Source organism: Phycomyces blakesleeanus, assembly GCF_001638985.1.
Source record: "Phycomyces blakesleeanus NRRL 1555(-) unplaced genomic scaffold PHYBLscaffold_21, whole genome shotgun sequence".
NCBI lineage: Eukaryota > Fungi > Mucoromycota > Mucoromycetes > Mucorales > Phycomycetaceae > Phycomyces > Phycomyces blakesleeanus.
In genome coordinates, this window is record NW_017265154.1 from 806,169 (window position 1) to 819,490 (window position 13,322).

Here is a 13,322-nt window from a genome sequence, read left to right on the forward strand (position 1 = left end):
CAGTTCTTGAAACTAGAATGAAAATGGTAACGAATAGTTTCATAAAATAACACCACTTTTAAGAGAACACTTCGTTCGTTTGTTTGTTTGTTTTTGTGTGCGTGTGGAAAGTAAGAAATACTCGAAACATCTATTCCCTAATAAACATGATTAGCTTTAGAGATCTTATCTGTCTAAAGCAAAAACATAGAATCTTCTGACGCTGAAAATAAAGTAAAGATGAAGCTTTTACCCATGACATGTAAGCTTGATCAATATACAAGCATAAGCTAATGCAAGTCAATTTCTCACAACTGCCCACTAGCCAGAGATTCAGAAGACCATACAAGAGTTTAACTTACATCTGCAAATATCAGCTAGAGCAAGTTACTATCTGTGCCTACGTAACTCTCCTCTCTCACTTTCTTTTAAACAAAATTACACGGACCCCATGAAAGTACAGTACAAGTCGTTTACAACGACATATACAAGAGTAGGCTAGTTTTCTACCAAAAAAAAAGGTGGGCGGTCTACAAAATTAAGTGGGTACACTAAAGGAGATTTATGAACTTTTCCAGTACTCAAAATTCTTCTAAGTATTAGTTGATATATTACGAGATACTTATCCATACATTTTGTAAAGGACTTACACTTGACTATTTTGTGTTTAGGTACCACGTCTTGTTATCTGATTATTCACTCAAAACACATATTGTCAAGGTTCAAAACGCATGTCCAATTTTGACCATGTACAGATACCAAAGGATAATATTGCACTTTATTAAGTTGCTTTTAACTATAATAGTACACATTACACCTCTTGAGTCGAACTTCCAATATTCAAGATAGATTTGTATCTTTTGTATTATTATCTTTAAATAACCCCCGGAAAGCTTCTATCTTTTTTCTGACCCCCACACTTGGATCCAAAAGACGATAGACTCCGATACATCTGCTTAATGTGGCTTGCGTGGAGAGATGTACACGCTTCATTGAGTACTAGGTTGAACATCAATTGCTCCCATTAAAATTATGACCGAACAACAATCTACAGGAAGTGCATGGCCCGATCCACCATCTTTTTACAAAAGATACACTGCAGAAAATGTAGAGAAACTTAAAAAAGCCAGAAAGACCGGCATATACCCAGAAACACCCATCAGCTTACCACCACTACCAGATTTTTTACTGAAATCTCTCGAACCACCAACCCCACCTACAGATTCCTACAAGATATTTGACCAGACATGGCAGGTAAATCTAGAATGAGCCATATTTAATTGTCATTATTTATTTTTTATTTTGTTCATTGGAATATGTATCTTTCAATATAGGTGGAAGACCGACTAGCCACCCTTAATGAACTGGGAGTAAAGCAACTATTCCCAGAAGGGCAGATTGGTAAACCTTTGGACTGATGACAGTTGACAAATAAGAGCTTACTATATTTAATTCTACTGTTATATAGATCGTATTAAAGAATTAAAGAAACTAAACAGGACCTTGATTGTACAATATCTTGGTCTGCTTGACATTCTAGTAAATAATCCAGACGAGGTAGGTTTTGCTTAGATGACATAATACAATGCAGTATATCGGTTTCATGAATTAACTGTACAATGAAACGCTGGTCATAGTTTGGCCAACGGATAGAAAACATCAGTACAATCTTCATCAATATGCATCATATACTCAATGAGTATCGACCGCATCAGGTATCATTTTCTTTTGGGGTTTTAGATGATATAATTTCAAATCATCAAACACGTTACTCACAAATGCTCTCAGGCAAGAGAAACCCTAAAACTGTTGATGGAAAACCAAGTGGCTAAAAAACGGCAACAAGCAGCAGAGTTACGGAGGTTAGTCAGATCTATTAAGAAAAAAAGTGGCATCATAATAACCCATTGTTTGATCAAACTATCAGGAAAAGTGCAGAGACATTGCAGATGTTACATGATTTTGGACAGGAGATTGGCCATTCCTTAACAGACCATACTGGGCGTGGGGGTGAAGTATTTGGAAAATTTGAGCACATTGACCACCTGGGCTCAAATAGCGAGGATGTTAAAATGAGTGAGACATGTATTAAAAATGAAGGTACTAGTGATGCATTGGAATTGAATGTAACTTCTGCTATTGATAGTATAGTATAATCACTTCTTCTATATGTATGTATTTGTTTTTTGTTTTTTGTTTTTTGGTTTCTCAAAAGAAACTAGCCTCAGTAAATATCCCAAACCAATAAACATTAAATAAATGAATGAATGAATGAATGGAAAATATTTTACCATACTTTTAATATTCTAGTTTCTATATTCAAGGGGTTACCGAGCAGAAATGTTGGTTAGAAAGAGTACATATATAGCAATTGTTTCATTGCCATCTCCATTAATCAAGATCTCAGAGTATTATACATCATTTACGGCTATTCTTGTTTATCTTTCTTGATGCTTATATATAAAAGTTCTCGGCAAATGATATTATACTATTTAAAGCAAACCATGATACACACTCTATAATTATCTGTAGCAAAAGTATAGAATAAATTAATAAAGACAAAAAGCAACAGGTTCAATAAGAGGTATGTTGGTTAACAGATTACCAAGAGAAATAATTATCAATAAAAAAAAACTATCGACTTTGCTATATTTCAATACATGTGAATACTATATACGTATCAAACCTAAAAGTCTGACAAATAGAACAGAACAAATAAACAAGTACAGTGGGGTTTTTCTTTTGCATTCTTTTTTTTTATTGCAGCACAGCTTTAGTATAATGATGTTTAATAATGTGTTTCATCTCGAAAATGACCTGAGCGTCCACAACTTTCTAACTAGGGCTAGATTCATCTAGCTGCAACGTATTGCTTATGTTACTCACCAAAACTACAAGAAAAAACAAGAATTTGGTTTGGTTCGAATCAAAACTATAGATTACAAGATTATTTCTGTGTACATTCAATTTCGTGCCATTGTATTTTGTAGAGTCTGATTGTGTGTCTGCCCTACTCAAATTGGTCAAATATGTTCGATTTACTTATTTTTAGACTATTTTTTTTTATATAAAAAATAAAATAAATAGGTGTGAGCCTTGTACAAAAGTTTCAGATAATAACATAGAATATAATCCTTTAAATTTAAAATAATTTATGGTACAAAACCTTTCTGAACTATCTTGAATTCCAAATATTGGTAGCGAATTTCTTTAGTCAATCTTTAAAGTAATGTATATATATATATCCTTGTCTTACACCCTCCAAGAAAGATGTGCTTGTGTTTCTACCATAATTTATTATAGAAAATTAACAGTAGTATCAAGTATGAATCTGTCAAGTAACAAAGATAATGGTAAACATAGTACATACCTACCAAGATATTAGATAACTAATATATAAGCAGTTAATTCTATTGTGGGATCTATATCGAAAGTTTATTCAATTGCAAAATACTTTCTTCTTCATCTTCATATTATTATTAATATACACATGGTTGAATACGAAGCAAACCTTTTGTATTATAGTAATACGACTCTTACATATCTTCGTAAGATAATATCTTATCTTAACCATGGTGCTGTATATAGTCATCTTGATGTTCTATTAATATACCCGTAATAATAATGAAAATACTTAGATATAGACAGTAACTATGGAAAATTGGCAAAGCTTTTCTTACTTATGGGATCAAGCCCTGAGTATGATATATATATATATATTGAATTGAATAAAGTGTTACCCAACTTATTCTGTTTTTGAATCTTTTCAGATACATTCTTACCTTATTTTGGGGTAATAGATGATAGGAGCTATGTACTCTTTAAAGCATCAATACAAATAATAAATCTAACACTTGTCTCCGTAACGTAAAAGTCTCTAAGAGTTTTTCTAAATATATACAGCACACAATATAATATGATTCTCAGCAAACTATCGTATGTATTTGTTTTATTAATAGTTGGCAACTTACCAAACTTTAAAGTTTTTTTTCTATAGGCTAGTTAATAGTCAACTTTCAAGAACGCACTTCGCCACAACCCTGGTTACATGAGCCCTGTCTTCTTCTGACAATTGTAACTTTCTTAATAGAATCATTAGCTACTTTTACACATTAGCATTATTCAAGTAGTCCCATCAGAAATCCTACAAACAATGATCTGTGCCTCTATGCGATTTCTTTTCTATACGTATATCTAATTTGCGTCATGATTATACAAAATGACAGTTTAATAATTAAAGAGGCATTTTATCACATTCTTTTTTTTAGGTAAATTCAGTATATTCAATTAGTGCGAGAACGTTCTTTTTGCTCAGATAATCCACAGTGGGTATTATATTAGACATTATCTTTAGTGTGAAAGTCAGGTATAAAAATTAATGAATAAAACCAGCCAAAAAAAAACTATTAAGCAATAACTGTTACAGTAAGTGTGAAAAAAAAATGTAACATCTGCAAGCCATATTTTGAACACTTTTCTTTAAATGAATAAAAGGTTATTATATACACATTATATGTAGTGTAAAGCTGACTTTCAATGTAGCAACCGCAGAGACGGCCAGTATTCATAATTGCAGGTCAAAGTTCCTGCAAACCAGTACTACAAATAACAATCTATCTCTTTTTCATTATTATTGCACCAATACACACACACACACACACACACATATACATATTTCTTATCTGTCTCTGAATATACCATCATTCATTCTTCATTATACTGAAGGATGGATTTAATAAATACCACAGAAACAGTGTCATTGGAAGCCAGCCAAGAAACTCTGCCTAATGCCGATGATGAGATTGAGGAATCTAAACCTGTAGAACGTCAAACATTTGAGCAAGTAGTTGCATTGCACAAAGAGAGAAACACATCAAAAGGTAATTTCATTAAATGCACAATATAAAAGTTATCTTGAGATCTATATACTGATTGGATCTTGTGTGCGGGATTGTGCGTATGTTTTGGCATCAATAGTTATTGTGCGATTCAGGGCGATAGGAAATGCACCTATCTTGAAACAGAGTTTTTATAAAATAACAGCGTCAAATAAATTTCAGACTGTGATTCAGTTCCTTCGCAAAGAACTCAAGTATCAGGGATCAGATCCTCTTGTAAGTCTATAACTTTATTAATAACACTTGATTAAAAACCTTGTACATCCACACACACACACACACACACATATATATATATATAGTTTCTCTATATAAACAGCGCATTTTCTCCTTCTCCAGATGCTACCGTTGCAACGCTGCACAAGGTAAACCGATTATAGTATTTAGACATACTTATAATATTGTAATTAGTGCTTCAATACGGACGGCCATCTTATAATCAATTACTGTACAACCGCTGCGTGGGGATAATCCACAACAACAACAAAAAGGCAGAGAGAATATACTTAAATATTATATATATATTTATCAGAATGAATAAAATAGGCCAGTTTATGTATAAATCATAGGAACGCGTTTGCTGTACACTGCTCGAGAAAGAAAGGAAAATAGAAAATGTCGAATAATAATGACAAAACAGAAAGAAAAAGAAATATATAATAATAATGATAATAAAAAGAATGGAATGGGAAATGAAATATTATACAACGATGGGAAAAGGATGGTTTGTCTAAACTTCACTCGGTTTTATTTTTGCTTCCATGCCTTCCAAAACCTATTGTGCTTCTTAGGTTCTTTAGAGAGAGCTTCGGCTGGGCCATTGCTCAGACGCAAGAATGAAGTTGAGGACATGGAAGAGGTCTTGGACTGGTTTGCTTCAAAGTGACGGTAGTTATCGACTGGTGGATCGTAAAGGATCATCATTGGAGGGTCAGACAAAGTGGTTGGAGCGTGTTGAATATAGTTGGCCGGTGGTTTGTATTCTTCGTACACAGCTGTGGACTGAGGTTGATTGGGGATACGTTCACTGTACTCGTTTGAAGACCAGGAAGCAGACGAGGATGAGGTGGATGTGGACGCATGTAGACTCTCAATAGAATTCCGGCGTGAATCCTTTTGAGCCAAAGCTTGAACTTGAGCAGGAACTGGAGGAGGAGGCATGGCAGGTGGACCACTTGGAGGGGGAGTCATGGCACGAGCACTGATGGGTGATTCCATGAAGATTGTTTGGCTGACCTGGCTGCTACGTGAAAATCTAGCAAGGTGCTGAGAATAAGCTGATGTCCGAATGGAATCTAATAAGCTTGTGCTGCTATTGTTTCCAGACATAGTTAGCCCAGGACGAGCAAACTCGGCTAGGACATCAATGGATGACCGGACAGACGATGGACGGGAAGGGTCATGGGAAATCCTTAAAAGACTGTTTCGCTCTGTTAATAGGTGAGTCAGCATTTCCTGTTTGTCTTCAATTTCGATCCGTTGTAGTTCCACTTGTTCACGCAAAAGATCTTCATTGCCAGTAGATACACGCGAGCTATTCTCAATGAGGTTTACTGGTGATTTTGGTACATCATTCGATGATATCTGATAAAATACATACATACAATATACATGCAATATACATACAAGCAGATAAATTAAAATAAGGAAAAAGGGGTATAATAGAAGTATTATTATTATTATTGTGATTATTATTATTGTTACAAAATAATTCGAGGTATACAACATATATTGACTATCCTTAAGCTTATATATATATATATCTTTTTTTTACGCTACCTCTTTTACTGGTGGTACACTTTGGAGTTTGTTCTCCAGTCGAATAATAAGCTCTTCTTGTTTTTTTACTACTTCTGATAATGCTTTTGTCTCCAACCGTTCCTTTTCGAGTTCGGTGACATATTTTTCCACTGTCATTTGTACACCCCTGTCACAAGCCAGGAGTTGTTCCGTGAGACGGGCGATCTCTTGTGCGGCCTGTTGGTCGTGGATAATTGGTGCGATCTGCTGATAGTCTTCAGGATCATCCGTCGAGTGTTGTTCATAAGCATCGAGGATACCCGTCAGGAACGCCTCGTTTTCAGCCTCCTGGAGATCCAATAGTCGGGTTTTTTCATGGCTAGCGACCGACCGACTGCTGTGGGCGAATCCATTGGGAAGAGGGTCAAATACACCCGAGACAGGTGTATCCAGACTGCTACCACCTCTCTGGCGGTACATCATCAGTTCCTGTTCGAGGTTGTCCCTTTCCTCGGAGATCTGTTCGAGTTTCTGGGCTAGATACTCGACACGGATCTCGTAATCGCGGGCTTTTGTGACGTCCGAAGAGAATCGTTCGATATCTGATTCTAATTGCTTGATTTTCTCGGTTGCGACTGAATATTCATCAAGTGATTCTTTATAGAGATCCTCGAGCTCTTGAGTTATACGACTTATGGCAGAGATGTCGTATGATGTTACTGTCTTTGGCTTGCGATGTTTATCAGTATTCTGGGTTGGTGCCACTTGTTGAGGTAGTGATTTTAGTGTCGTTGTCGTTGTCGTCGTTGTTGTTGTTGTTGTTGGTGTTGCTGCTGGTGCTGCTGCTGGTGTTTGCGTTTGCGTTGGTGTTTGTGGTATTTGTGTAGACTTTTTTAGGGTCGATATATGTTGGTGTTTTGCGGGTATGAGTGGGAGAGGGGGTTCGTTGTTTAGTTGATTTGCAAACATATTGCGCACGGACGATACGCCAGCTATAGGCTTTATGTGTTTGACTTCTTTTTTTCGTTCATCGATTGGTGGTTTCCATGTCTTGAGCTTTGCAAGAGGTGCACCCACAGGTCCATTCTTTATTGGATTTGATGTGGGTCCACTAGGGGATTTATTGAGGAAAGCCACGGCGGCCTGAACACTCATTGTAGGCTAATGGTGCCGATCAAAATAAGAGACAGCAGTGAGTGAGAGAGAGAGAGAGTAAGAGAGAAAGGAGAGGAGAATAAAACCAAAAAAGAAAAAAAAGGAAAGGAAAGAAAGTAAATAAAGTAAGAAAAAAAAAGAAGAATCTTCAGTGTTTGGTCAGATTTGAATTATAATTATTATTATTATTTTTTGAGCTTTCTGTGTGCCTTAATCTATCAATCTATATAAATATATATATTACAAGACTAATAGAAATATTATCAGTTGTAATTCCTTGGTTATTGCGAACAGGCAATCTCGACCTTCCAAGCACAGCAGCCAATGGCTACCAAACTGTATTTATTAGGAGCTCGTGCGCCTTGTTACCTAGACTTCAAAAGGCAATTACAAGCATGGTCTATAATTATTACTATTTTATTTATTACTTTTTTCTTTTCTTCCTTCCTTCCTTTCCAACTTACTATACCTATTTGCTATCGATTTTCTTTCTTTCATTCTTTCTTTTATCATTATATATATATTGTGACTTGGTCTAATTATGTATATCGCTTCTCAAGCAACCGCCAAAGTCCTAAATGTTGGCGAGGATTTCCATATACGGATTTGCGAAAGTTTCCTAATCTAGCCGATTTCGTTGAAGATTCGACAAAACTTTGGATTTAACCTTTGTCGTCGCCAAAGTTTTGGCAAATGTTGCTAATTTAGAAAACTCTCGCCAATCCGTATATGGAAATTCTCGCAAATATTTTGAGACGGTGGGCGTGGAGGTTTGATGGTGGCACGGGTGTTGTGTGTTCTTCCAGCCTTGCCCATCCTAATACATTTTCTTCTTCCCGACCCTTTCTTTCCTCCATTCTCTATTATTACTGTTATTTTAATCCCTCATCTTAGAGCATCTCCTACAGTCACTTTTATCTCAACTTTTATGTCAAATTTAAAATTTATTGCTGAAAACGCTCTTAAAAAATAATTAAAAAGGATAATTTGAACTGTTGGGAAGTGACATTTTTTAGCTAAAGTAGGTGGTATATTAGTTTCCAAGGATGGATTTAGTTCCAGCCTTTTGACGTGTTGTGACAAAATCGAGAATATTGTAACAAAGCAAACTGAATAAGATCATTTAGTAGTCATGTGCAAGTCCCTTCTTCATACAATAGTCAACTTACTCCTGTTAATCAAGGGAATCAACTCTTTGAGAATTCTCTCTCCACGTATTCAAATCGCTTTTAATTGGAAGAACACTAAAACTGGGTCCGCTATTAAAGAAGTTGTCGATTTTGTCATTTTGCAAAGTAGCTGCAGTTGGCGGTTGACCCTATAGAACATTCAAAAGTCGGCAATGATAAATTCAATATCTCACATATACTGTTTTCAAATTGACTTACAACTAGCAAAGAATTAACAGCTTCATTATCTGCTCGGAGGTGTAGATGCCAATGTAGTTTCTTTCTCTTATTGGCCAGTTGGGCTATTTTGATTTCGGGATTTTTCGCTTTGGCCTATTGAGACAAAAAGAGAACGAGTTAGTCTTCATAGCAAAGAAGTTAATTATATCAACTTTACACTTATTACGCTAATTCTAGGGGGACGACATTTCCTTGTGAGGGTCGACGTTTTGATTCTACCGGACCATAAATCGTGACCTTTTTGCTAGTATGGAATAACTCTATCTGGTCCCTAAGGATTCATTCTTATTATAATAAGAAATACCTGCCAGGGTACAAAATCTCCATAAATATTTTCTTTTGTGCTTTGAAAAAAAAAGAGGCAGGTAGGGATTACTTACCAGTTGGTACTGTCAGACTCTAGGAATATAAGCAGACGAAAGAAAGAGAAATACATAATACGCATAAGAAGGCCAATAAATAGTAAACTATCCAACAAGGTTGCGTCACACTCTAATGAGAACAACTCATTATGGCCTTTTGCATAACTGGCTATTGATATAGTGCATATGTGACTAATTATTATCTCTTTATTGTTAAGTCTAAATTCAGGGCTACTGATTGAATATACACGATTTGTTTTTCTCATGAGGCAGTATTTTATTACCAAGTTGCCCAAATACAGACTGTGGCTCTTAAAATACTGAGACTTAGGTACCTGGGAAGAGATATATAAGCTCAAATTGTGGGGACAAAGTAGTAAAGCTAATCCATGCAATGAATATGTTATGCTTTTTTTTTCAGGGCATACCATTTTGCCCTGAAGGATTAGAGAAACACACCGGGCCCCGGAAATGTAGCCACAATTGATTAGTCCGGTTATATAGAAATGTCGTGCCTCACCAGGAAACGTGGTTCTCGTATGATTGCTGCAAAGTCTGACCCTTAACCCAAAAAAAATGCGTGTAACGATAAAATACTAAGTATTAGTGACGTTGCATACTTTCAGGCTGTCCAGCCTGTCCAGACAAGCTGTCCGTAAGGTTTCCAAAAAAAAGGGGGAGGGAACTGAGTTCACCTCAAACTTGACCAATAAGACTAATTTATGGGAGTGCTAATAAGTTTTAAAAAATAAAATGCAATTGGTTAATAATACAAAAACAAAAAGGTGTGCGTGCACAACTCACTTGCTTACGAATACGGAGTATGAAATGGCTGCCATTCTACTTATAATGCATGTGTATATATGTATATATAGTGTTTGAGAACTCTATAATATATGTCCTTTTCAGGTGTAAATAAACGAATTGCCTTGTTTATTTACTTTAGTTTACATGCTTATTACACATCTCTGTGCTTAGCTTTCTTTCTTATTCTTTTGCCGCTTCCTTATTGTCGCAAATAGAGCCAATTTTCTCTCTCTTTTTTATATACATATACATATATCAACTTGCCAATGGAAGCTTCCGACCCAACAGAGAACGATATCGCCTTTAATGCCTTTATCGGTGTACTCGTTTCCGTGTGTGGAAATGTAAGTCAAGATTCAAATGATGAATTACAAAACCAACTTTTTTTTTAATCAAAAAAAATATTATAGGCATTGATCTCTGTAGCCTTGAATGTACAGAAACTAGCAGTAAGTAAAAGGAAATGGCAATGCTCATCTGATAAATCATCCTAATCTCTTTTATAGCATAACAAAATCCAAGAACAGCAAATGGCAAACTATTTTGCCAATATGGATGAGCCACCTCGTTGGATAGCTACTTCGCAAAGTGCGTATGCGGGAGGTGAATTCTTTCCTGACGACGGATATTCTTCTCCACGCACTTCCGAAGACGTCTCTCGAACAGAGGAAGAAGAGGCTGAACACCGAAAATTGATCATTGCCATGGCTCAGGAACAGACCAAGAGTGGAGAATCAGACTACCTGAAATCTAAATTATGGTGGCTGGGTATCTCTTTAATGGTTCTTGGAGAAGTTGGAAACTTTGTTGGTAAGTCTTGTGTACAATTTAATGTTAATTTACCATTATATTCATAATAATCATAATAACAATCTAAATATATATATATATATGTAATACACACATACAACAACAACAACAACAAAAGCATACGGATTTGCGCCTGCTTCCACAATTGCACCACTTGGAACTACTACACTAGTTGCCAATGTAATTTTGGCTCCCCTTATGCTGAAGGAGACCTTTAGAGCACGGGATTTCCTAGGCGTTATTTTGGCTGTTATGGGCGCTGCCATTGTTGTGTTTAGTTCGAATTCGGAAGAAACGGCGGTAAAGTACACGCTGGAAAAACGTGGATAGATTTTTTTTTATTTTTTTTTTGGAAAGCGTGGGATTGTATATATATATATAAGTATTAAATACATACTCTTATTAGTTTTTGCCAGACATGATAATGGAAGCCTTAACCCAGACACGCGCATTGGTCTATTTTAGTTTGACCGGGGCAGCAATAATAGCTCTTACAATCCTGTCTCCATTGTATGGTACTCGCAGTATCATGATTGACCTTGGGCTTGTAGCAATCTATGGTAAAAATATACATATATACTGACCTAATTAACATTCTATATCAATCAATCAGGGTATTATAATTAACCTCATGTTTATATATATATGTTTGCTTCAAAGGCGGTTACACTGTATTGTGTACAAAAAGTGTTTCGTCTCTTTTGAGTCTGAGTTTCTTGACAATGTTCACGTAAGTTGATCGGTGCCACTCGAGATTACACAGAATTAACACAGAAAATATAATAATTACCTTTTGAATTTATTTATTTATTTAAAAAAATGCCAATATAGATATCCTGTTTCCTATATCCTCATCGTAACTCTTGTCGTAACTGCAGTGTTACAAATCAAATATCTCAACAAAGCCCTTCAGCGCTTTGAATCAACTCAAGTTATACCCACACAGTTTGTGCTTTTCACTATCTCTGCTATTATCGGAAGTGCGGTTCTATACCATGATTTCGATGGAATGAGCATGGATCAGACATCTAGGCAAGGAATGATAGATAGTTCTTGTTCGTCATCTTAACATTAACTCAATCTATTCAGATTCATGACAGGATGTGCAATTGAATTCTTAGGAGTGTATTTCATTACTTCCAAAAGAGACAAACGGCCGCCATCTGTTTCTCTTCAGAATGATGGTACTACAGGATTTAGCAATCCTGTGCCAAGCCAATCCACCGGAGTTGTATCTCAGACAATCCCAGAAGACAACACTGTGTCCATCTTGAGGGATCCTCCTCAGCATGACGGCTTCCCCAGACGCACAGCTGCACAACAGTCGAATCGTCTTTCTGGATTGCCGATCAACGCCGCCCGAGCCAGCGTCAGTTTCCGAACACCTATCATGCCAATGTCACCCGAGGATCGTCAGACATCTGCTGCAGCTGCTGCAGCTGCCGCCCGCGGTCACCGGCGCAGAAGCTCGATGTTCCGTGGTATCTCGCTTACCTCTCAGCTCGTTGATCGCATGAACGAAGAAACAACCAGCAACGCTACAATCCAACTCCCCAGCTCCCCTACTCGCCAAAACTTTGGTTTCTCGGTGGGTCATAGGCGCGGCGACTCGACTCTGAGTACTATCTTGACAGGGTTAGGAAACATTGCACACGATGCTCTTCCGGGCCATTACAATCACCACCAGCAGCATCAGCAGCACCAAAATGATTTTGATGCTGATGCCATTGAAATCGAAATCCCTACTGCTTCTTCCATCGCCTCTCCTCGACTTAGCTCTGATGGACGTGAATTATTACCACTCTTTGGAACAAAGAGAGATGACGGGTTAGGGTTAGGGTTAGGAGTAGGAGTAGGAGTAGGAGTAGGAGGAGGATCAGGGTCCAAGAGAAATTCGGCACGACTTTTGGAAATTGAAGAAAGTGCCGAATATAGAGACCTAAGTTAAACAAACTCACCGCCAAAAAAAAAAGGAAACAGAAAAAAAAAGACGCACACACACACACCACTTCTCCCTCCTCTATTATTATTACTATTACTATTATTATTTTTATATTTCATTTGAATGACCTGGATGTCATTTTCCCTTACTGTCAGATACCTATTCTTCTCAACCTCTTTTCATACCAAAAAAAACACGCACACACAACCAAACATATATA

General features: G+C 36.6%; 5 protein-coding genes across 5 annotated transcripts; 3 read left to right on the forward strand and 2 right to left on the reverse strand.

Moving 5' to 3' along the window:
- Positions 1 to 1,011: 1,011 nt before the first annotated feature.
- On the forward strand, positions 1,012 to 2,135 carry PHYBLDRAFT_66118 (hypothetical protein; the record flags this gene model as incomplete). Its single annotated transcript, XM_018441589.1, has 5 exons — positions 1,012 to 1,233; positions 1,314 to 1,380; positions 1,448 to 1,536; positions 1,768 to 1,841; positions 1,907 to 2,135. The coding sequence occupies 5 exons, from the start codon at positions 1,012 to 1,014 to the stop codon at positions 2,133 to 2,135; spliced, it is 681 nt and encodes a 226-aa protein (XP_018287703.1).
- A 2,820-nt stretch (positions 2,136 to 4,955) lies between these two features.
- Positions 4,956 to 5,348, forward strand: PHYBLDRAFT_116183 (hypothetical protein; the record flags this gene model as incomplete). The annotated part of the gene is made up of 3 exons (XM_018428508.1): positions 4,956 to 5,093; positions 5,180 to 5,242; positions 5,289 to 5,348. Coding segments are annotated over 3 exons (261 nt in total), but the record flags the coding sequence as incomplete, so codon positions are not given.
- A 276-nt stretch (positions 5,349 to 5,624) lies between these two features.
- On the reverse strand, positions 5,625 to 7,772 carry PHYBLDRAFT_149448 (hypothetical protein; the record flags this gene model as incomplete). The annotated part of the gene is made up of 2 exons (XM_018432276.1): positions 5,625 to 6,461; positions 6,657 to 7,772. 2 exons carry the CDS (start codon positions 7,770 to 7,772, stop codon positions 5,625 to 5,627), a joined length of 1,953 nt encoding a protein of 650 aa, XP_018287705.1.
- Positions 7,773 to 8,805: 1,033 nt separating this feature from the next.
- PHYBLDRAFT_149449 (hypothetical protein) lies at positions 8,806 to 9,626 on the reverse strand (the record flags this gene model as incomplete). The annotated part of the gene is made up of 5 exons (XM_018432277.1): positions 8,806 to 8,881; positions 8,987 to 9,090; positions 9,161 to 9,274; positions 9,365 to 9,452; positions 9,562 to 9,626. 5 exons carry the CDS (start codon positions 9,624 to 9,626, stop codon positions 8,806 to 8,808), a joined length of 447 nt encoding a protein of 148 aa, XP_018287706.1.
- A 990-nt stretch (positions 9,627 to 10,616) lies between these two features.
- PHYBLDRAFT_66114 (hypothetical protein) lies at positions 10,617 to 13,108 on the forward strand (the record flags this gene model as incomplete). The annotated part of the gene is made up of 8 exons (XM_018441588.1): positions 10,617 to 10,694; positions 10,761 to 10,799; positions 10,857 to 11,160; positions 11,279 to 11,460; positions 11,567 to 11,720; positions 11,821 to 11,890; positions 11,992 to 12,209; positions 12,261 to 13,108. The coding sequence occupies 8 exons, from the start codon at positions 10,617 to 10,619 to the stop codon at positions 13,106 to 13,108; spliced, it is 1,893 nt and encodes a 630-aa protein (XP_018287707.1).
- Between the last annotated feature and the right edge of the window lie 214 nt (positions 13,109 to 13,322).